Source organism: Planococcus citri, chromosome 2 (genome assembly GCF_950023065.1).
Source record: "Planococcus citri chromosome 2, ihPlaCitr1.1, whole genome shotgun sequence".
NCBI lineage: Eukaryota > Metazoa > Arthropoda > Insecta > Hemiptera > Pseudococcidae > Planococcus > Planococcus citri.
In genome coordinates, this window is record NC_088678.1 from 1203324 (window position 1) to 1225672 (window position 22349).

General features: G+C 33.0%; 4 protein-coding genes across 6 annotated transcripts; all 4 read left to right on the forward strand.

Moving 5' to 3' along the window:
* The first annotated feature begins 1476 nt into the window (after positions 1-1476).
* Positions 1477-8210, forward strand: LOC135833902 (maltase 2-like). 3 transcript variants are annotated; one of them, XM_065347725.1, is made up of 11 exons: positions 1477-1631; positions 2660-2826; positions 2909-3088; positions 4378-4538; positions 4611-4736; positions 4827-5071; positions 6634-6832; positions 6927-7182; positions 7302-7500; positions 7623-7766; positions 7907-8210. In XM_065347725.1, exons 2-11 carry the CDS (start codon positions 2664-2666, stop codon positions 7977-7979), a joined length of 1746 nt encoding a protein of 581 aa, XP_065203797.1. In that variant the 5' UTR covers positions 1477-1631; positions 2660-2663; the 3' UTR covers positions 7980-8210. The 3 variants fall into 3 exon arrangements, with proteins under 3 accessions (XP_065203797.1, XP_065203799.1, XP_065203798.1); XM_065347727.1 differs by lacking the exon at positions 1477-1631 and adding an exon at positions 2467-2598; XM_065347726.1 differs by lacking the exon at positions 1477-1631 and having other exon boundaries at positions 2472-2826.
* A 1052-nt stretch (positions 8211-9262) lies between these two features.
* LOC135833900 (maltase 2-like) lies at positions 9263-15058 on the forward strand. The gene is made up of 10 exons (XM_065347723.1): positions 9263-10134; positions 10210-10389; positions 10682-10842; positions 10922-11047; positions 11183-11424; positions 11566-11770; positions 11871-12126; positions 12248-12446; positions 12547-12690; positions 13644-15058. The coding sequence occupies exons 1-10, from the start codon at positions 9957-9959 to the stop codon at positions 13714-13716; spliced, it is 1764 nt and encodes a 587-aa protein (XP_065203795.1). The 5' UTR covers positions 9263-9956; the 3' UTR covers positions 13717-15058.
* A 1517-nt stretch (positions 15059-16575) lies between these two features.
* LOC135833901 (maltase 2-like) lies at positions 16576-19953 on the forward strand. Its single transcript, XM_065347724.1, has 10 exons — positions 16576-16900; positions 17030-17209; positions 17433-17593; positions 17759-17884; positions 17998-18239; positions 18428-18632; positions 18722-18977; positions 19070-19268; positions 19366-19509; positions 19739-19953. The coding sequence occupies exons 1-10, from the start codon at positions 16732-16734 to the stop codon at positions 19809-19811; spliced, it is 1755 nt and encodes a 584-aa protein (XP_065203796.1). The 5' UTR covers positions 16576-16731; the 3' UTR covers positions 19812-19953.
* Positions 19954-21194: 1241 nt separating this feature from the next.
* LOC135838221 (maltase 1-like) lies at positions 21195-22253 on the forward strand. The gene is made up of 3 exons (XM_065353846.1): positions 21195-21363; positions 21450-21629; positions 22084-22253. Exons 1-3 carry the CDS (start codon positions 21195-21197, stop codon positions 22251-22253), a joined length of 519 nt encoding a protein of 172 aa, XP_065209918.1.
* Positions 22254-22349: the final 96 nt, after the last annotated feature.

Sequence of the window (22349 nt, forward strand, 5' to 3'; positions counted from 1 at the left end):
TGGCAATAGGTGCAATCGAGTAAAACGTGTCTAAAAGTTCATGTGACAAGGGCTACTTTTGCAATGAGCTCCTCAACTCATCTCGTAAGGTGGAATAAGAGACCAAATTCAAAACTATTAGGGAAGATGTCAAAGTGTTGTTTTTGTTGCACTGGGTCATGCAAACCCCAAAAATGCAAAAATGTCAAAATCAATTTGTTTTGAGATGTAACCTTACTCCGGGAAGATGAGATTTGTTCTTTCCTAAAATAAATGCTCATGTTGAAAAATATGTCCAGGATATGTCTGGAGGGCCCAGAATGGCTTAAAACCACCTTCGATGAACTCAGATGTTAAAGTTATGTTTAGGTGTAAAGCACCTACCCCTACCCAACTAAAATTTAGATTTCTCAATGGGTAAATTCTGTGATTTCAACTTTGAAAAATCTGCTGGAGGCTCCAGAATTCAGAATGGCTGATTGTTCAAAACCGTTTCTAATCTACAAATATTTAGTAGTCAAAAGTAAGGTACCTAGGTAGGCACATTATCAAGTTTCAGCTTTTTGACCATTTTGGTAAAATTTGGATTTTTCGCATTTTTTACCCTTTGATTTTCAAATACGTATTCGCCAAAAATTGAAAAATCCATTTTAGCCCTCGAACTTTTGGGTGATGATGATGTATTTTCGCATGCTCTTTCCATTCAGCAAATACCAGTTACCTCATTGTTAGTCTGGAAAAAAATTCTCAAAAATGCATGAAATATGTAATATTACGAGTGGAATGAATCTGAAATTCAATTTTCTACAGCTGTGCTTCGAGAATTAGAGCAAAAAATTCACGATTACATTACACTTCATATATGTATACCTAATTATCTATCCTACAATGTAGATGAATACATACGTATTACCGGTCAATTATTTAAAATTTTAATTTTCAAAATTAAAGCAATTTAAATGTTAAGCTACACTTGGTAGGTACTGCATCTCTACAGATCCTATCTTACATATGACATTTGTAAAACATTTTCCTGCAATTTCACACCTCTTTTTTATGTTTTACGCAACACTGATTCTCAAACCAAAAATTACGGGAAAAAACACGAGTAACATTTGACACGCGATTTAATATCTCGAAATTTATCCATTTAAATAGGAGTGAAAACAATTCAATCCCACACAGAACCTGTTCAGTAAACGCATACGTAATACGTAGGTATGAGTACTTGACTAGTCTAGTCTATTCGAAAAAATAAGTTATTCAGCCCACATGAATTTTTCAGGAAAAGCAGTTTTTCCCATACCTACGCTTATGGGTTATGAGGAATTTTACCACATCTTAAATATGTATTATACTCGTAATGATTTTCCCTTGATATAGCTAGCGATGCGTTATCATCGCAAATTTCAAACTAATAATTACCGCGCTTATCATTAAAACTTTCCGGTTCATATTTTCACGCAACTGTTAATCATCTTGCGAGTGATAATTGTTTTTAACAAATAAATAACTTGTGTTCGCAAATCAGTTTTTATTTTACACATTCGATTGCGAGTGAAAGTTGAGAAATTGAAATCCGTTATTTTTCATTTCATTTAGTCTACATCACTGTTCGGTTTTCGGATTCACTTGGGATTCTATTATCAAATGTGAGTATTGTCTGCAAAAATAATTATCTATTTCTCACCTACTAATGCTAATAGGCTGTAATTCCTTAAACAATTCATCGGTAAAATTTTACTATACACGAGTTATTTCGGCTGCATACGCAACGCCTTAATTACTTTTCTTTTTAAAAATAATAATTCAAGTTTTCTTTTTTTTCAATTCTAAAAATAATGATTTGAATGCTTTTGAGGAAATTCTGAAAAATATGACCCTGCTCGATACTGTTTGTTTTTATCCAGTCGGTACAACCATTTCTGGTGAATTTGTGTATCATTCTTCATCTCCGGAGATATCGATATCAAAGAACTGAAAAATGAGTCGATTAGATGCCTAAGAGACTCAAAACTTTGAAATACACAGAACAGTTGATAATTTCAGTGGTTTGTTTTTGCAACAAAAAAGATATCCTAAGCAATAAATAGTAATAAATTTCTTGCACTTTTGAAAAATCTCCTTGAAAATTAAACTCGCAAATAAAATAGAAAAATAAACCGCCGGAAATTTGTCATCCGCAATTTTTTACAAAATGAATTAATTAAGCTCATCGATCTACTCAATATAATTTCAACGCGAGAAAAATATACGAATTGGACGCAAATTTAAACCGCCTATAGTACCTATCATCTTGTACGCATTTAATCCTGAAAATTAACATTCGTTGGACGTTTTTTACATTTAAAACTTCATTTACATACCAATACGACACTGGTTTACAGAACAAATATTTTTTTGGCACAATACCAAGTTTTTCTTCAAACACAACATTTATATTGTATAAATGTATACTCTGCCGAATAATATAATTAGGCTCCTTTCAATGGATAAACGACAAACTAGAGTGTACATTGTACAACGTACATAAACTTATAGGTGTGCAACTACGTTCTCGGCATTACTTTAAGCAGTTTAAGCCAAGTGTCAAGTGCGCGATAATAGTGTTTACAAAACGTAAGGAAATTAAACAATATTATTAAATATTATACTTCACGAATTCAATTCATTTTTATAGTGATATGCGGTCGTGGAACACCTTCTTGTTGATATTTTTCGCGTTTTGGAAAACTGATTTCATAGCTATGGATACTACATTAGATTGGTGGCAGACAACAGTAATTTATCAAATCTATCCACGCTCATTCAAAGACAGTAATTCCGATGGAATTGGAGATTTAAAAGGTATGTAAAACGTTTCAGGAGTTTGATACATGGACTAAAAAAATAAAATTGCATAAATATCGAAATCACTTTAATTCCGCAGGCATCGAAGAAAAAGCAGAGTATCTAAAAGATTTAGGCGTAGGAACAGTATGGCTATCACCTATTTTCAAATCGCCAATGGATGATATGGGGTACGACATTTCAGATTTCAAAGACATAGATCCCATTTTTGGAACTATGGCTGATTTTGAATCGTTACGGGATAAAGTGCATTCGCTAGGTGAGTACCTCGTTGAAATTATTATTTTTCACTCGCTTGTTTTGAATTTTTTTATAATTTTTTTTTTTTTTTTTCGTTGATAGAATTAAAATTTTAGACAAGATGTAAAAATTTTGAAAAAATATTACAAACAGCAAATAAATTAAATTACTCCCACCGATACCAAAAATCATTTTGTTTACTGCACTTTCGTTTTGGCAAGAAGCCCAAAATTTGTATGTAGAACTCACAAGAGAACCTTTTGAAGTTGAGACTCTCCGAATTCAACGAAACAAAGCTAAATCAAAACAGCATTTTCCAATTTTTGGAGAATTTTTGAAAATTTAAAAATGGAATTCAGCACTTGTAACTTAACATTGGTCTGCAGTGCTCATTGGCCGCCTCTTGATCGTTTTGGCATTTACCGCAAAACTTCCAGAAATCGCTTGTTAACTACAAAATGCGTAGGCTAAGGTATTTTTTTGTCACGACTTTTTCAGGGTAATCGCTAATTCTCTAAAGTTGTAAGTCCGTAAATTTTTTCCCCCTCCAAAAAGCATTTTTTTCGTCTCGTCTTTTTGGGCAGTCCACTTTTTGTTCCAAAATTGTTTTAAAAAATTCATACTTTTGTCAACATTGTCAAAAAATTCCCATTTTTTTTTTCAAAATTGTCAGAAAGTTTCCATTTTTGTCGAGTTGACAAAAAATTGTTATGTTTTTTCTTCAAAATTCTCCGGAATTAGTTTTTTGATAAAATAATCAAATGGTCGTAATTTTTGCTAGAATTGCTAAGAAATGTGCGCTTATTTAGTCAAAACGTTCAAAAAAGCATTGCTTTTTGCCTTGGCTGAATAAAAAGTCTTCTTTTTGTTTCAAAGTTTGCCAAACGAAAGTCCTGTTTCTAACAGAATTTGCTTAAAAGTTTATTCTTTTGACAAAATTCACCCCCCCCCCACATTTTGACATTTTTTCGGCTTTATAGCAATTTTTCAATATTTTTGAAATTTTCCTAAACATTATAAAAGTTGTATAAAACTTGATTAGGTTCGAAACCTGTCGATATTAAACGGTAACGTGAAAATGAATGAAATTGGTGGTGAATTTTGCCAATAGTACCTACCATCTTAAAAACCTGTAAAAATTCCACAGATTATATTTTGTAACTTATGAATGAAAAGTTCAATATAAAAATCGAAGTAGCTCTTCATTATATAAGTAGATACTGTGTCTACCTAGTGCCTCTACCTACGCAGCAATACACTGCACAATTAATACGCCTAATACCTAATTGACCGAATACTCTCTGACAGGTATGTATTTGACGCTGGATTTTGTGCCAAATCATAGCAGCGATGAACACGAATGGTTCAAGAAATCCGTGCAAAAAATTGATCCGTACACTAATTATTATGTTTGGAAAGATCCAAAAGCTTGGATCAATGAAACTACACCGGTGCCTCCAAATAATTGGGTATGATGAATAATTGTCGAAGAATTCCAAATTAGTGAGTATGTTGTCAAATCTTTCACGTTCATTTTGTAGATAAGCGCTTTTCAAGGATCGGCCTGGACATACGTACCGGAAAGAAAACAGTATTATTTACATCAGTTCGCCAGAAAACAACCAGACTTGAATTATCGTTCGAACGAGCTGCTCGAAGAAATGAAGGCAAGTATTTTATTCATGATCCAAACATTTTCCAAAAAAATTGACAACCAACATACCTTACTAGATTAATTGTGATTTTTTTTTCGGTAGAACGTGATCCGTTTTTGGCTTGACCGAGGAGTAGATGGTTTTAGAATGGACGCAGTTCCTTTTTTGATAGAAGATGATCAATTTTTAGACGAGCCAATCATTAATCCAGAATTTACCATTCACGGAATTCCAGCATTTGATGCGGTAGATCACAAATACACGCAGTGTCTTCAGGGAACCTACGATATACTTCGACAATTTCGCGAAGTGTTGGATTCTTATAAGCAAAAAGATGGAAAAACTAGGTAAAAGGGTCATCCCACGTCAATTGCACCAAGAAGTGGTGGGGGGTTCGGCGATTTTTTTGAAATTATTTCTGTGGAAAGACCTTCCGAAGGGATGACCAATGGCGCAAATCGCAGCCCATTTTTAAAGGCAGCCAGGGGTGTCAAAGTTTTCAGTGATCTTAAAATATCATCCATTTCAGCAGTGGATTACTCGATAACCGCGATACCTACCAAAATGGAACTTTTTCTCATAGTTAGGGGTTTTAAAAGGCTTTTTGGTGATATCATAAAAATCAGTGTTGCCACTTTTTTTCGTACAAAAAATTAGCTCAAAAAGTTTCAAAACGTAGTTTTCACATCGTTCCGACTCTCAAAAATTCTGAAAAAAATATATTATGGACAACTTTGTATGCTGAACAACATATTAAAAAATTGGGATTGTAACTTGTCGCAAAGTGGACTTAAAAAAATTTCAAGTTTGAGAAAAAATGCGATTTCTTGATTTAAAACATGAAAAAAAGTTTTGATAGGAGAAGTTGACCCATTTGACCCCTATATTTACGTATCTGTCAAAAAAGTTGAAAAAACCCTTTCACTCGATGAAATGAATTCCTCACAGAAAAATCAAAATTCTAAGATTCAAAAAATGAACGAATTTTTATTTTTTTGTTGTGAGTGTAATTTTTATCAATTTTTTCATGAAATACGCCAGAAAGAGGTCAAAATAAGACAACTGAATAAATTCAAACTTTTTTTGATAATTGAAATTGAAAATAGAATTTTTTCGAATTTTGATTTTTTTGTGCGGAGTTTATTTTATCGAGTGAAAGCGGTTTTTCAACTTTTTCGACAGATATATAAAAATAGGGTTCAAATGGGTCAACTTCACCTATAAAAACTTTTTTTCATGTTTTAAATCAAAAAATCACATTTTTTCGCAAACTTTGAATTTTTTTAAATCGACTTTGCGACATGTTACCATCCCAATTTTTTAATATGTTGTTCAGCATGAAAAGTTGTCCATAATGCATTTTTTTTAGAATCTTTGAGAGTTGGAAGGTTGGAACGATATGAAAACTACGTTTCAAAACTTTTTGAGCTAATTTTTTGTACGAAAAAAAGTGGCAACACTGATTTTTATGATATCACCAAAACGCCTTTCAAAACCCCTAACTATGAGAAAAAGTTCCATTTTAGTAAGTATCGCGATTATTGGATAATCCACTGCTGAAATGGATGATATTTTAGGATCACTTGACACCCCCTGGCTGCCTTTAAAAATGAGGTAGAGGGCTGCGATTTGCGCCATTGGTCATCCCTTCTGCTGAAGGTCTTTCCATAGGAAAAATTTCAAAAAAATCGCCGAACCCTCCTACCACTTCTTGGTCCAATTGACGTGGAATGACCCCAATACATATTTCAACATGACTGGACGCCGAATTTCGACATTTTGTGACTCATTTGGAAACTTTGAATTAGATTTCGAATTGAAAGTTGTGCCCATCTAGAAATTACTAAAATTTATCAAAATGTAACAAAGGCATTTAAAAATTAAATTCCCAAAATGGTTTAATTAACAGACTGATGATGGTAGAAGCTTACGCGACGCTTAACAACACGATGAGATTTTTTGGGACCAAAACTCAACCGATAGCTCACATTCCGTTCAATTTCTTCCTTTTGACCCGGCTGAAGGATGAATCGAACGCGTCAGATTTTCAAAACGCCATAAACGACTGGATGAATAACATGCCGCAAGGAGAATGGCCAAACTGGGTGGTAATTACCCGTCAGAATTTACCTTTCCTAAATGTATAAAAACAAAACAAATCAAATAAACCTGCAAGTCTGCGCTCATTATTGAACGTTACAGCTAGGAAATCACGATAATCGTAGAATTGCCGAAAAATTCGATCCCAGTAGCGTGGACTCTTTAAACACGCTCTTACTTTTATTACCTGGAACACCAATCACTTATAACGGAGAAGAAATCGGAATGGAAGGCATGAAAATCAGATGGGACCAAACAACCGATGTAGGAGCATTAAATGTCGGCCCACTTTTGTACAACAATATGAGCAGAGATCCAGAAAGAGCTCCTCTTCAGTGGAATTCTTCAATTCATGCAGGTCTGTACTGGAAATACCTACTCGCAAATGTGTACCAGACCTAGACCTACATACCTACCTATCAATCGCCCCAAATTTCAGAAACAATAGGTAATTTCTTAATCTGAAATAATTTTCAGGATTTTCCGATACGAAGAATAAAACATGGCTACCAGTGAATCCGAATTACTACAAACTGAATGTAGAGGCACAAAAAAATGATCCGAAAAGTCACCTCAACATTTACAAGAATTTGACTAAATTACGATCGAAAGACGTTTTTCGTCTGGGAGGTTTCAAATCCTACATCATTTCGGAAAGAATTTTCGCCTTTAAACGGTAAGTACAAAATGTTTCACGAATATTTTATCAACCTACATACTTGCCTACTAATATATCCTGTCTACTTCTAAATTCGAAACCAAATCAATAATATAATATGTTCATTTTTACTGGCACAGAAACCTACATAACGAAATTTACCTAATAGTGATGAATCTCAATAACGAAGAAGAATTCGTTGATATCAAAAATACAGTGACTGATGTACCCAATGAAGTTTTCAAAATTGCTTTGGCCAGTCAAAACTCGCGATTCGAAGTTGGGTAAGTTTAAATTTTCAACTTAATTATGAGTGAGCATGGCATGTTATCAAATGAAATGCTTTGGGGCGTTGAAGACAAAAAAGTGTTTTTATCAATTTATACCAAATTTTCCACTATACTATTTATCATAACGTTTACAGCGATGAACTGAATATTTCAAACAGCAAATTCGGGATGAGCCCGAAATCTAGCATTGTTCTACAAGCTGTTTAAATTCTACTCGAGGCATCGTTTCTGTTCACGAAATATGCGTAAGTAATAAAGATGGCATTCCTTTTGGAATTGCAAAAATGGTTCCTTCTCCATCTGAAAGCACAGATAGGCAGAGGTACCGACTTGACAATTTATAGATGTGATCATTTCACAAGTCTTTCATCTTTCGTGTAGGTAAATGTTATACAATTTTATAATTTTTCAAAATAAAACCTCTTCCAACAATAAGAATACTTATCTAATCATTTTATGAATAAATCTATATTATAAGCCTCGGGAATAAAAAATCAGGCGTGTTGTGAATTTCTATTAGGAGGACACAGTCTCGAGAGGACGTTTTATAGACTAGAGTTTCCTACTTTTATCTATGTATGATTGAAAATATGCTCGTTAAATATGTCTAAGTATACGAAGCTTCAGCTCGAGTTTTAGAACTTGCACTAATTAATTTGCACGCATTCTGAAGAAATTTTTCAATTCTAATGAAATCGAGAACCACACTGGATGCTCCGGAATGGCTTGAAATTATATACCTAATTCCAGTTCGAGAGCATGATTTTAGACTAGATACAGCCATTCGTAAACATTTTAATTTTCCCTACAACAGAAGAATTTTAATTTTTTGAATTTTTCCTCAAATACGAGTAAGTATAAATACCCAAGTGTTTTGGTAAACAAAAAACAAAAAACACCGAAAGTGTCCACCTAAAAATCGGTTCAAATGTGGATTAACTCGTCGAATAGATCAAGCATAAGCTCCGAATACAACTTGAGTTGATTTTAAGCTACCCTAAATAGAAGGCAGCTTCAGATTTTCAAGAGCTAGCCAAAAATCGAAAAATCAATTTGGAAGCCAAAATTTTGATTATGGAAGTTTCGTACCGTACTCGAGCTAGAGGTTCATCAGTTGATGGATGAATCTTGGATGAATATGTTGTCCATAATTTTGCAGGAGGAAATTATGTTTTTGAGAAGCAAAAGTCGAAATCAATTTTGAACCATAGGATGAGAAGAACATACCTAATTACCTACTGTATAACACGAGCATTGAATTACAAGATTTCTACTTCATCAATAAATCCCGAAGGGTGTCAAACATTTTAAAAAAATGAATTGTACAATTTTTAAAAATATGATCATGAAAATAGATATCAACATAAAAAATTGAATTAGCACCACAGCTTTTCACATAAGACCAAAATTCAACTTTATTTACTACATAAATATAGAAACATCAACAATTTACAGATTAAAAATTATTTTTTTTGATTCGATAGGCAAGTATAGCTGAAATGCCCTAACTGTAAACTAAGCAATGGCATTCCCCATCAACATTGACTCTCGCATAAAATCTCACTATGTACTGGTTTACAATTTATCGGTCACTCAGTATTAAAATCATGGACAAACAGAATAATTTTTCAAGCTAATGAAGTAAATTTCTCAGTTCAGACGCGAACCAGTTTCCTAACAAATAACGATACTCGTACTTTGTAACTAATCAAGTGATCAATAGCTCTTGTTCACAAATTTAGTTGTTTTCCACACGTGCGAGGCCCTTCAATCATTTCGAGCACATATCTAATAGGTAGGTACCTACTAGTAGAAACAAAAAACGCAATAATCTGTCATCATTAATGTAGGTCATCGCGTCGGAACGTTCTACATTTAAAACTTCATTAACTTTAACACGCTCATTTACAAAATAATTTTCTGTGGCGGGCAATGGATGCATGAACTTTTTTCAAATCGCTATACCTACTTACTTGAAACGTTCAAAACGTAGAAATAGGTGGAAACTTATGTCAGTTTTCAAAAAATATTATCTGTGAATTAACTTGCAATATCTACACCTATCTACGAGTATGTATTTTAAAAGTTCGTCTGGTTGAAAAATAAAAAATAACATACCTATTTCAAATAACGTGATCCGAAATTTTGACCATTTATTCGCTGCGAATTTAGTGAATCGATGAAATGTATTCATTGAGTATTCTTTTGGTGATAATTGTGATATTTTGTACATTTGCAATAACACGCAGCAGTACCTTTTCAACGGAAGGTGAATTGGACTGGTGGCAGACAGCTGTGATTTATCAGATTTATCCTAGATCATTCAAGGATAGTAATTCCAATGGTATTGGCGACTTGAAAGGTAAGCATAAAAATGTAATTTATGAACTTCAATAATGAGAAACAAAATTTTCAAAAGTCGAATGTTCTTCCGCAGGTATTGAAGAGAAAGCAGAATACCTCAAAGATTTGGGTATCGATGCAATATGGATATCTCCTATATTCAAATCGCCAATGGCGGATATGGGATATGATGTTTCGGATTTCAAAGCAATAGATCCTCTTTTTGGAACAATGACTGATTTTGAATCATTACGGGATAAGCTGCATTCGTTAGGTGAGCAAATAAAACAGATATTATGTCTTTTACTTCCTTTCTATAACAACTGAAAAACGTAGGCCTATTTCTAAAGGGCAAATTTCCTATAATCGTCAAAAAAATTTTTTTAAATGGAACACGCGTATGTGGGTGGGTATTTTTGGATGATTTTTTCAACCAACTATGTGAGCACCTCTGATCTTTAAAATAGGTCAATATTTTTGATCATGACAATTGAACAATAACTCGACACATAACACATACCTACTACACATACTAATGAATCTGATGAAAACCATTCACAAACAAGGAATAAAATTGACTCTGGATTTCGTGCCAAATCACAGCAGTGACGAACACGAATGGTTCATCAAGTCAGTGCAAAGAATTGACCCATATACAGATTATTACGTTTGGCAAGATCCAAAAGCTTGGATAAATGAAACTACACCAGTTCCTCCAAATAACTGGGTAAAGTTACCACCTTCAAAAATTGTAAGCCATTTTAAATATGTACCAATCCAAACTTTACAAGCCCATTCTTCGACAGATTGGTCCATTCGAACAATCTATGTGGACATACCACTCCACGAGAAAACAATTTTATTTGCACCAGTTTGCCGAAAAGCAGCCAGATTTGAATTATCGTTCTAAAGAATTAGTTGAAGAAATGATTGTAAGTATTCAGAAGTATTCTTTCAAGCTATCATCATGTAATTCAATTGCTCAAGCTTCTTCAACAAAATTTATAAAGTTCTTAGTATAGTATCTGAGCCTGGATAAATGTGAATTTACTACATAATTTTCACAGAATGTAATCCGTTTTTGGTTGGACAAAGGAGTAGATGGTTTTAGAATGGATGCTATCATTCATTTGGTAGAAGACGATAGATTTTTGGATGAACCAGTAATTTCAAATCAAACCATTAATGGAAAACCTGCTTACAAAGCTTTCGATCACATATATACACAATGTCTCCCAGAAACCTACGAAATGTTCCGCCGATTTCGAGAAGTTGCTGATTCATACAAACAAAAGGATGGGCAAACAAGGTAAAAAGTTCCCCCAGTCAATAGTGAACTAACTGAATAGTTTTCACTGCCCAGTCATAAATTTGAATAGCGACCAAGTGACCATAAATAATCATCAGAATACTGATGAATCCTCTTTTTTCACTCTTTTAAAACCAACAGACTTGTCATGCTAGAAATCGGTACCATGCCCACGATAGAAAATACGATGAAATTTTATGGAAATAAATCTCACCCAATTGCTCACATTCCATTCAATTTCTACCCTTTGGACGACTTAAGGGACACCTCTAGTGCGCAAGATTTTCAAACTTCTATTAACAAATGGATGGATAATATGCCGCAAGGGCAATGGCCCAACTGGGTGGTGATTATTATAATAAATAGAATTCTTAATTTTCAATTTGAATTGAATAATATTCTCACATACTCGTAGGTAGGTACAATATATCCAAACTTTTTTTCAGTTAGGCAACCACGACAACTTTAGAATTGCCAGCAGATTTGACCCAAGTAGTGTGGATATGATGAACATGTTTTTATTATTACTACCCGGAACCCCTATCGCTTACAATGGAGAAGAAATTGGAATGGAAGATGCAAAAATTAGATGGGATCAAACAACCGATGTATATGCATTAGGTGTTGGACCACTATGGTATGAAACGTTTAGCAGAGATCCGGAAAGAACTCCATTTCAATGGAATGCATCACATCACGCGGGTCAGTGTTGTATTCATGAGTAATTCGAGGACTTATCTCGTAGTACCTTATCATATAATAAGTAGGTACTCAACATTTCTATTTTATCAACATCAATATTTTTTCTACAAATGTTCCAAAGGTTTTTCCAGCATAGATGGAAAAACTTGGTTACCTGTGAACCCAAATTACTATAGAATTAATGTTCAAGCCCAAAAGTATAACCTAAGGAGTCATTATAACATTTACAAGAACTTGATTAAATTAAGATCGAGAGAAGCTTTTCGTCGAGGTGATTTCAAAATGTACACCATTTCAGACAGAATTTTCGCATTTAAACGGTAAATGTCCAACTACAATACGTTGAAATAGAACGATTTTTCGCTGAATGCAGGAGCCATCAAAAATCTGCAAATGTAACGGGTATTTCTTTTTGAGCAGAAATCTATCGAACGAGATTTATGCGATCATAATGAATCTCAATAATGAAGAGGAGTCGGTAGACATCAAGAATACCATAGCAAATGAAACCAATGGTAACTTTGAGATCATCTTGGTTAGTGAAAACTCTGAATACGAAGTGGGGTAAGTTGCAATTTCAAAAATGGTAAAATAGTATTAATGTAAGACCACAATTTGAAATGATAAATTAAAGTCCCTTCTTGAGACATTGACTCTGACCATATCGCACCTCGGGAGTAATAAGGTGACATCTCAAAAAAGTGAAATTTTACAGGAGAGTGATTTTCTTTTTTTTAAAAACTTGATTCATTATTTTTATCAACTTATAATTAATTGTGAGGAATGAATAGCACCTCATTTTAAAGATATGGTATCCTACCTTCATTTAGCATAAGAACAATTAGAAAAATAAAATCTTAAAGAGGAAATATTTCAATGTTTGGAAAACATTTTGAGTTAGAACCTTTCATTAAAGTTGATGTGGAGGCGAAAGGAAGCGTCCAAAAAAATTTTCATGTCAACAAAGTTGTAGAGAATTAAATTTCCAATCGACATAATGTCGTTAGTTTTTTTTCTAGAGTGCTTAGTTTTTGAGTTTTTCTCAAAAAACTAAAATTTCATGATATGTGCAAATTCATTTTTTTGAAAAGTGATCAATTTAAAAAAAAATTTCCATTTGGTACAAACCAATAAAAAATTCACTCCTTGTGACTATTTCTAACTGACAAACATTTAAAACAATCAAAACTATTTGTTAACACTTTGTATGTACGAAATTTGCTCAAAAAAGGTGGAGTTTTTTGAGATATGCCCTTATAACTCCAAACAACTTGCAATGTTGTTGAGATTTTGAGTTAGGCCATTTGCGTTTTTTACAAGATGTAGATAATGTACCCAACTCAAAGTGTAATTTTTGGTTGAGGAGGGGTCATACAAACCCCAAAAATGCAAAAACATCAAAATCAATTTTTTTTGAGATGTGACCTTATTACTCCCGAGGTGCGATATGAAGTCGCCATGTGTGTTCTTTTAATCATACACTCGCAAATAATTGGATATTTTCTGGGGTTTTGCAGGGATAAACTGAATACATCAAGCGAGGTATTTAGAATGAGACCAAAATCTGCCATCGTTTTACAGTCGATTTGAAGCACTTAAATTCCGCTGAAACTCTGTTCTTTAATAATAATCAATGTCCAAATCATCCAAGTGTGATAATTTGTACTTTAGATACGTATATACTAATTATTATGTGGAAGCGAGGTATTCGTATAAATGAAGGGCGGTTTTCCAAAAGTGGATAAGTCAACTTTTTTGAAAATTGAGTTTTTCACGCCATTGTGTTCTATAGGTCGTATCTCACCTATTTAATGCCTAACCTACCCAAAATACCTATTTATCTACGCACAATCCAGCTTTTCTGTAAGCTGCGGATTGCAGTCGTTTTTCCAAAACGCAATAAGTCATGATTACTTCGTTTTTGTTACTTTTATATCCAAAATAGAGCTGCGAATATGGTTTTTTTAATAGATAGTACTGTAATATGTACTTAATTTTCATTTTTATTTTATTGCCAAAATGCAGATAAAAGTTTTTTTTAATGATAGTGCTGCAGATAAATACTTAATTTTTGTCAATTTTATCGCCAAAATGGAGGTAAAAAATTTTTTTTTCAATAAAAAAACTTTTTTTTCTTAAATTTATTGCAGAAATAGTGGTAAGATTTTTTTTTTAATCAAAAATCTTTTTTTCAATTTATAATGTTGTAATAGGTACTTAATTTTTGTTTAAAATACAGGTAAAATTTTTTGTAATCAATTTTTTTGGTCATATACTTTTGTATTGTGAATTAGAGTTGACTTACATCGATTTGCAACACTGGTTCCATCATATAAGTGAAAACGTGAAAAATCGTTTTTCCAAAAGGCGATAAGTCAGTTTACTTTTTCTGCCGCAGAAGCGCTGCAAACTTGAGTTACACCACGAAACCAACATGTAGGTGTTGAGGTAGATCCAATACAACATGCAGGATAGGTGGCATACTCCAAGTGCATCGCGCCTTGGAATGGGCACCAAAAACATCATTTATCTCGAAATCATAATTTTTGACTTATCGCTTTTTGGAAAACCGCCCTTCAAATGTATTCTTATACTTAGTACCTCTACCTACCAAAAGTTTATTCCTAGTTTTATTATTATCTATGCATTCATAATGAACTGAAAATATTATGTATGTCCTCGAATTTAATAAAATTTCAAATTGTGTAATACAGTAGGTACCTTTATTCTGTGAACCAAGTGTAGATACCTTTTCAACGCCAAAATTAATTAATTTTCCCGCGATGTATAAGTGTCGTTTTTCCAAAATCTGTTTCTGCCATGTTCGGAAACGTAGCCTACATATATTTCTCCGTCAATTTCAAAATAGAAGATTTAAAAGCATTTATGATTCTGAACTGGTGAGACCCAATTTTAGAAAATTGACGTTTAATTGGTGAAGTTTGTCACTCCCGTGCATTGAACGCATTCATAAGTGCTTAAGTAAATTTATTTCGACACATTTTGTACCATTTTTTGATAACCTGGAATTCCCAGCCAAAAATATGGCTGGCGGCTCCAGAACTAACTGAAACCACTTCTAATCAACTAAACATGTTGAATTTATAGCATAAAGTGAATTTGGCGAAAATTTCAACATTCAGAAATCTGCAGGTGGCTCCAGAACTGCTATAAAAAGCTCAAAACCATTCCTATCAAAAGAATGGTCAAAAATAAGGTACGTATCTACTACATTTCAGCTTTTTAGTTCCATTTAGTAAAATTTTATTTTTTCTCCACTTTTGAGGAAAAATGTGATTAATAAAAATTCACTAAAAACCAGAAAATACCCGCGTTTTGCACAAAATTTTGGCTGATGGTGTGTTTTTGCATGTTTTTTTGATTAAACTTTCTTCTGTTCAAAAATCCTTCTACTAGTTGCAATAGTGCTGACGAGCAAAAATTTGCAGTGATGTTCTAGATCATGGTCATTTTTCGAACCACACACTTTTTCAAAATCTACTCCTATATTTTCTTCAACTTTCAAGTTAAGAAAAAAACTAAAGATTTTTTTTTTCAATGTACTCGTACTTACTCGAAAAATTTGTACTTCTACAAATTTTTCAAAGTTCCTTCCTACAACAGACTCTTATGTTAGTTTTGTGGAAAAAAATATTTTAAAATTCAACTGAACTGCTTAAATAATAAATTAATAATACTCGGTCTTTTTCAAATGTATTTCAGTCTTCTTAGCTGTTTAATGATTCGATTTCGAAAATTAGGTAATAGGTACTTACGTATATAGACACGTAGATACTCAACCAAAAACTGAAAATATTTCTGAGACACCACGTTTTCTTCTACATCAAAACTGTCGAAAAGTTGAGCAAAAAAATCTCCAGCAGTTGCATTTCAGTGGGCTCCAAAACCAGAGAATCAAAATTTCAATCCGCTGAATCCGTTTTTTCATTTTTCACTTTGAAACACCATGAAAAACATGAATATCTCAATTGAGCTTCTTGGACTTTGTACACAGAATCAACTTGGAAATTATCAATTTATAAAAACATCAGAATTGGCAGCTGATTCTAAATTAATTTTTTCGGTCGGGTAGCTGAAAATTCTCCTGTAAACTACGCAGTGAAATTTTCTACCAACTTGATTCTGTCGTGTCACATTAAATCCCACAACTGACCCATATTTATCTGTCATCTAGTATGAAATCGTGAAAAATGGATCTATTTTTCATAATAATGAAAATTAATTGAGCAAATCTATAGATTTCACTATTCACATTCTCAAACAGACGCGAACTAGTTTTCTAACAAAATAATGATGCTTTGTAACTAATCAAGTAATCAATAGCTTTTGTTCACAATTTAGTGGTTTTCCACGCATATTTTTTAATACCGCAACGAGTATTTGAATTTTTTCCCAAATCTCTGCTTGTTATATGCAGTTATGTTCAGAATTTGGTAATAAGTACAGCAGGTTTTCATTTACTTGCATCAAACGTGATTTAATAGAGCATCTTATTTTTTGTTTCAAAAAAGCAATTTCAAATTTTCTAATCTTAAATTTCTCGTGTTGACTCTCGGTGAATTCAGTGGATTGAATTGATGAAAAATGTATTTATTGAGTATTCTTTTGGTAATATTTTGTACATTTGCAACAATTCAGAGCGGTACTTTTTCAATTGAAGATGAATTGGACTGGTGGCAAAAAGCTGTAATTTATCAAATTTATCCTAGATCATTTAAAGATAGTAATTCCAATGGTATTGGTGATCTGAAAGGTGAGCATGCATATTGATTCAAATTGTACCTACCTAATTAGTAATTACATACATTAGGTAGGTATAATAATTTCAACAGGAAACAACAGTTTAAAAAGTTATACGTACCTATTATTTTTACCAACATAGGGATAGAAGAAAAAGCAGAATACCTCAAAGATTTAGGTGTTGATGCAATATGGTTATCTGCAATCTTTAAATCACCCATGACGGATATGGGGTATGACGTTTCTGATTACAAAGCAATAGATCCTCTATTCGGAACAATGGCTGATTTTGAATCATTACGGGATAAACTACATTCGTTAGGTAAGTGAATGTGAAAAAACAATTCTGAAAACACATTCCTGTGTATAACTTCCAGAAAAAATTTGAAAAAATTAAATATGTCTAGCGCATTGGCCGATATTTTTCAATGATTTTTTACCTCGCCCATGTTGGCATATGGTCTTCTTCGAAGAACAACTAAATTTATAACACATAGGTACCTACTACCTACTAATGAAAATCATGTAAAATATTCAATTTGTAGGAATAAAATTGACATTGGATTTCGTACCAAATCACAGCAGTGACGAACACGAATGGTTCATCAAATCAGTGCAGAGAATTGACCCTTACACAGATTATTATGTTTGGAAAGATCCAAAAGCTTGGCTCAATGAAACTACACCAGTTCCTCCGAATAACTGGGTAAAGTACATACTTATACTTATCTATGTGTATGTAGGTCTAGGTACCACTAAAAATACTTACATTTCTTTTTTTAAAAGGTTAGATGTAGTTTCTTATACATATGTAAAGAGCTAAGTTGATTTCAAGGTACTGAATCTAATTTCATAATTCATTTTCATGTAGATCAGCTCATTTGAACAATCTATGTGGACGTATCATCCTACAAGAAAACAATTCTATCTGCATCAGTTTGCTGATAAGCAACCAGATTTAAATTATCGCTCAAAAGAATTAGTTGAAGAAATGTTGGTAGGTATATTACTATGTAGTTACACTATGCATCTTGTACATATAATTATGTACCTTATACCCAGCTCGGAATTCTTGAATGATGATGGATTGTGGAACGTTTGTTTCCACAGAATTTAATCCGTTTTTGGTTAGATAAAGGGGTAGATGGACTTAGTATGAGTGCTATAGTTTTCCTGTTGGAAAATGAAAGTTTTTTGGACGAACCAGTGATTTCAAATCAAACAATCAATGGGAAGCCTACTCACAATGCATTTGATCACATATATACACAATGTCAACCTGAAACGTATGAAATGTTACGACGATTTCGAGAAGTGGCAGATTCTTATAAGCAAAAAGATGGACAAACCAGGTGAGAAATTTTCCAATCTAGTAGCTTTGTGTGAGGAAATTTTTTTGAAATGAATCTAGTGTACCTATATGTACTTGAAAAACTTAACTAAAAGATATCAACTCATACTTAGTTACTCATATTAATAATTACAAGTACCAATCATCAATAATGAGTCAAGTTCTGGCTTTTTGGAATGACATCAACAGGCTTCTCATGCTAGGAATTGGTACTACACCAACAATAGAGAATACAATGAAATTTTATGGAAACAAATCTCATCCAATCGCTCATATTCCCCTTAACTATCATCTTTTGGACAGTCTGAATGACATCTCCAGTGCCCATGATTACCAAAATCACCTCAATAAATGGATAGAAAATATGCCTGCTGGACAATGGCCTAACTGGGTGGTAATTATTGAAATTGGCTAATGAAAGCGCATGTGTGCCCCAGTTGTTGAATTTGTAATATCCAAACTAAACTGATCCATATGTTCCAGTTGGGAAATCACGACCATTTCAGGATTTCCAAAAGATTTGACTCGAGTAGTGTGGACATGATGAACATGCTTTTATTATTATTACCTGGAACGCCTTTTGCTTACAATGGAGAAGAAATTGGAATGGAGGATGCCAAGATTAGATGGGAGCAAACAACTGATGTATACGCATTAGATGTTGGGCCATTGCTGTATGAAAGTTTTAGCAGGGATCCAGAAAGAACACCTTTTCAATGGAATTCTTCACACCATGCGGGTTAGTCTTATTTTTATGAACAATTAGGGCACGTCGGTAATATTTTCCACTTTTATTTCATTAATAACAATTTGTTTGCATATTTTTTGCAGGTTTTTCCGGAATTGATGGGAAAACTTGGTTACCAGTGAACCCAAATTATTACAGAATTAATGTTCAGGCCCAAAAGTACAATCTAAAGAGTCATTACAACATTTATAAAAAGTTGATCGAATTACGATCGAAGGAAGCTTTTTATCGAGGTGATTTCAAAATGTACACAATTTCAGACAGAGTGTTCGCATTTAAACGGTAAATGTCCAAGTACTTACATCAAAATAAAAAGAATTTCCATCGAATTTCCGTCACTACAAATTGATAAATTCTCCGCATTCTCCCCTTTCAACAGAAATCTGTCTAATGAGGTTTATGTGATCATAATGAATCTTAATAATGAAGAGGAGTCAGTAGACATCAAGAATGCCATAGCAAATGAAACCAATGGCAACTTCGAGATTATCTTAGTTAGCGAAAATTCTGAATATGAAGTGGGGTAAGTTGAATTTTTCAAAAACAGTCAAGTAGGTAAGATGGTAAGTAAGATCACTGCTTGAGATGATGAAATATTTTGTACCTTCATGGGACATCAATGCTAGTCATAATGGCTACTTATTCAGGTTCTTTTTATCACACAAGAACAGTATACCTAAGTAAGAAATGAACAAAGTACTATGAACAGCTATCAACTTGATAATAATTTGATGTTTTGTGTGGTGTTACAGTGATGAACTGAATGCATCAAGTGGGGTCTTTAGAATGAGGCCAAAATCTTCCATCATTTTAAAGTCAACTTGAAGCTCAGAAATCCATCTGAAACATTCTTTCTGATATCAATATCCAGATGATGGTGATTGTTACTTTATATACTTATTATGTGAAAGTAATGACTTATCTTTAATTTATAGCACCTATAAACCTAACTGAAAATATATCCTTGAATAAAAAATCTCGAGTTGTGCAACATCTTCATTCTGTAAAATTGCTACCCATAAATAATGCACGTAATCATTTTAAACGGTCCAGAAAAAGTAAAACAATCACATTTTTAAACAACAGATAATAACAGAGGAGCTGTTTTATCACTAGATATATTCTGGCGTGTCCTAACGCCATCATTCGATTCGAAAACAATCTCAATTTGGCCTTTTTGAAACCTCCAACAAGTTTTCAAACTATATGTACTCACTCCATTTTCAATTCAGTTGGAAAGTACAGAAAAGAACTTCAATACCCAGAATTTTGGGCATTGTTTTTTGAGCATCCTCTCAACTGTTTACATGTATCACACGCATTTTTTGAAAATTACTTATGGCCAAGAACGTGCCCAATAAGCATCAACCAAAGATATTAGGTGCTTAAATTCATTTTTAGCTCTTCCAGAGCGATTTGAATTTTTTTGGAGAAAATTTTAAAATTGATGGAATTGTTAGTGGGTTATTGGATAGGAGTTTAATTGAAAAATCATTCGCATTACTTAGATTGGATAAATCACTCATAAAACAGCTTTTTTGATTTTTTTTTCAAATTAAAACCAAAAAATTTTCTATACTCAAAATTCAAGATAAAAAATCCAGTTTTATCATCTAAAATTAAAATATCCGCTCTATGCTACGTATTCCATCCACTTGTGTATGCGACCACAAAAACTGCATCAGTTTCCTACTAACAAATTACCTTATACTCGTAATACATATTTTCCAACTAACCAAGGAATGTTTAGCTTTTGTTCAAGATTGTAATTCCTTTCCATTACCTACGTGTACCTACTTCATCATAATTATTTTTGCACGAGCTAATTAATTTTCTTCGTTTCTCGTATATTTTAGCTTACAATTTTATTTTAAGCACTTGCATAATAGCTACTGAAAACAAAAAAATTGAATGTAGGCACTACATACATATCTAAATTAACGTAAGTTTCGGTTGTCGCGTCAGATGTTCTACATTTAAAACTTCATTACCATACCGTAACATGTTAATTATGTACAAAACAAATTTTCTTTAGCGAATAGGTATAGGTAATAAGAGTATTCTTTCAAATTGTAACTGTCTATATTGCTTTCAATGCTCGCTTCAGTTTTCAAACAACACCATTCACGAACTCACTCAACGTTGTATCTAGTATCTAGTTATCTACCTATTTAAAAAGTGTACAGGTGGATTCGGTAAATTGATGAAATGTATTTCTTCAGTATATTTTTGGTGATATTTTGTACATCTGGAACAACTCATGTTAGCACATTATCGTCAGAAGATGAATTGGATTGGTGGCAGAAATCTGTCATCTATCAGATTTATCCCAGGTCCTTCAAGGATAGTGATTCCAACGGAATTGGTGACTTGAAAGGTGAGCAATAATTTCAGTAGCAACCTAGCAGATATTAATATTCAAAACGAAACTAAATTCAAAATAAATTCAATGTTTTCACATAGGGATTGAGGAAAAAGCAGAATACTTCAAAGATTTAGGTGTGGGTGCAATATGGCTATCTCCAATATTTAAATCGCCAATGGTGGATATGGGATTTGATGTTTCAGATTTCAAATCAATAGATCCTGTTTTTGGAACGATGGCTGATTTTGAATCATTGCGGGACAAATTGCATTCTTTTGGTAAGTAAATTATGGTTCCAATCTGAAAGTCGAAAGGCGCTCACGTATGCAATAAAGAATTGAAATTGAATCATCTAGGTATTAGTACAGGATTTCTGAAAAACCCATTTTTGAAAGCTTAATTTTCCACGACTCTCAGAGTAAATGAATTTTGAGGAATTCTGCATAATATTGATTCAAACTTAAATGGTAGCGTTAATAAATTCCAATTTTGTTCAATTTGTTTTCAAAAAAAAAAAAAAATCAAAATCTTTAAAACTTATTTAAATGATGGTACGCTTGTTTACTTTTTAGTGAGCACTTCATTGGAAAATTTTTATTTCTAAAACCACAAAACGACAGTTGAAAATTAAGTATTTTAATTTATGTACTTCACTAATAACTCGAATTCCTAACATACATATTAATTACTTATGTGTACTGATGGAAATAACATAAATTATTCAAACAAAAGGAATAAAATTGATTCTGGATTTCGTACCAAATCACAGCAGTGACGAACACAACTGGTTCATCAAATCAGTGCAGAGAATTGAACCATATACAGATTACTACGTTTGGCAAGATCCAAAAGCTTGGATTAATGAAACTACACCTGTTCCTCCAAGCAACTGGGTACAGTAAACCATCATAATTGATATTCACGTTCACAATACATAATACCTATTTTATGAAAAACAAAATAAATAACACATGTTCGCAAAAAAGTAGATTTCAAGA

What these genes read in the sequence shown, in the direction of transcription:
- LOC135833902 (XM_065347725.1), top strand. Translation starts at nt 2,664, where the DNA reads ATGCGGTCGTGGAACACCTTCTTGTTGATATTTTTCGCGTTTTGGAAA. An exon ending in TGGAATTGGAGATTTAAAAG is followed by an intron (nt 2,827 to 2,908) that starts GTATGTAAAACG and finishes TTAATTCCGCAG; the next exon opens with GCATCGAAGAAAAAGCAGAG. An exon ending in AGCTGCTCGAAGAAATGAAG is followed by an intron (nt 4,737 to 4,826) that starts GCAAGTATTTTA and finishes TTTTTTCGGTAG; the next exon opens with AACGTGATCCGTTTTTGGCT.
- LOC135833900 (XM_065347723.1), top strand. Translation starts at nt 9,957, where the DNA reads ATGTATTCATTGAGTATTCTTTTGGTGATAATTGTGATATTTTGTACA. An exon ending in GGCAATGGCCCAACTGGGTG is followed by an intron (nt 11,771 to 11,870) that starts GTGATTATTATA and finishes ACTTTTTTTCAG; the next exon opens with TTAGGCAACCACGACAACTT. An exon ending in GAATGCATCACATCACGCGG is followed by an intron (nt 12,127 to 12,247) that starts GTCAGTGTTGTA and finishes AATGTTCCAAAG; the next exon opens with GTTTTTCCAGCATAGATGGA.
- LOC135833901 (XM_065347724.1), top strand. Translation starts at nt 16,732, where the DNA reads ATGTATTTATTGAGTATTCTTTTGGTAATATTTTGTACATTTGCAACA. An exon ending in GACAATGGCCTAACTGGGTG is followed by an intron (nt 18,633 to 18,721) that starts GTAATTATTGAA and finishes CATATGTTCCAG; the next exon opens with TTGGGAAATCACGACCATTT. An exon ending in GAATTCTTCACACCATGCGG is followed by an intron (nt 18,978 to 19,069) that starts GTTAGTCTTATT and finishes TATTTTTTGCAG; the next exon opens with GTTTTTCCGGAATTGATGGG.
- LOC135838221 (XM_065353846.1), top strand. Translation starts at nt 21,195, where the DNA reads ATGTATTTCTTCAGTATATTTTTGGTGATATTTTGTACATCTGGAACA. An exon ending in CGGAATTGGTGACTTGAAAG is followed by an intron (nt 21,364 to 21,449) that starts GTGAGCAATAAT and finishes GTTTTCACATAG; the next exon opens with GGATTGAGGAAAAAGCAGAA. An exon ending in GGACAAATTGCATTCTTTTG is followed by an intron (nt 21,630 to 22,083) that starts GTAAGTAAATTA and finishes TTCAAACAAAAG; the next exon opens with GAATAAAATTGATTCTGGAT.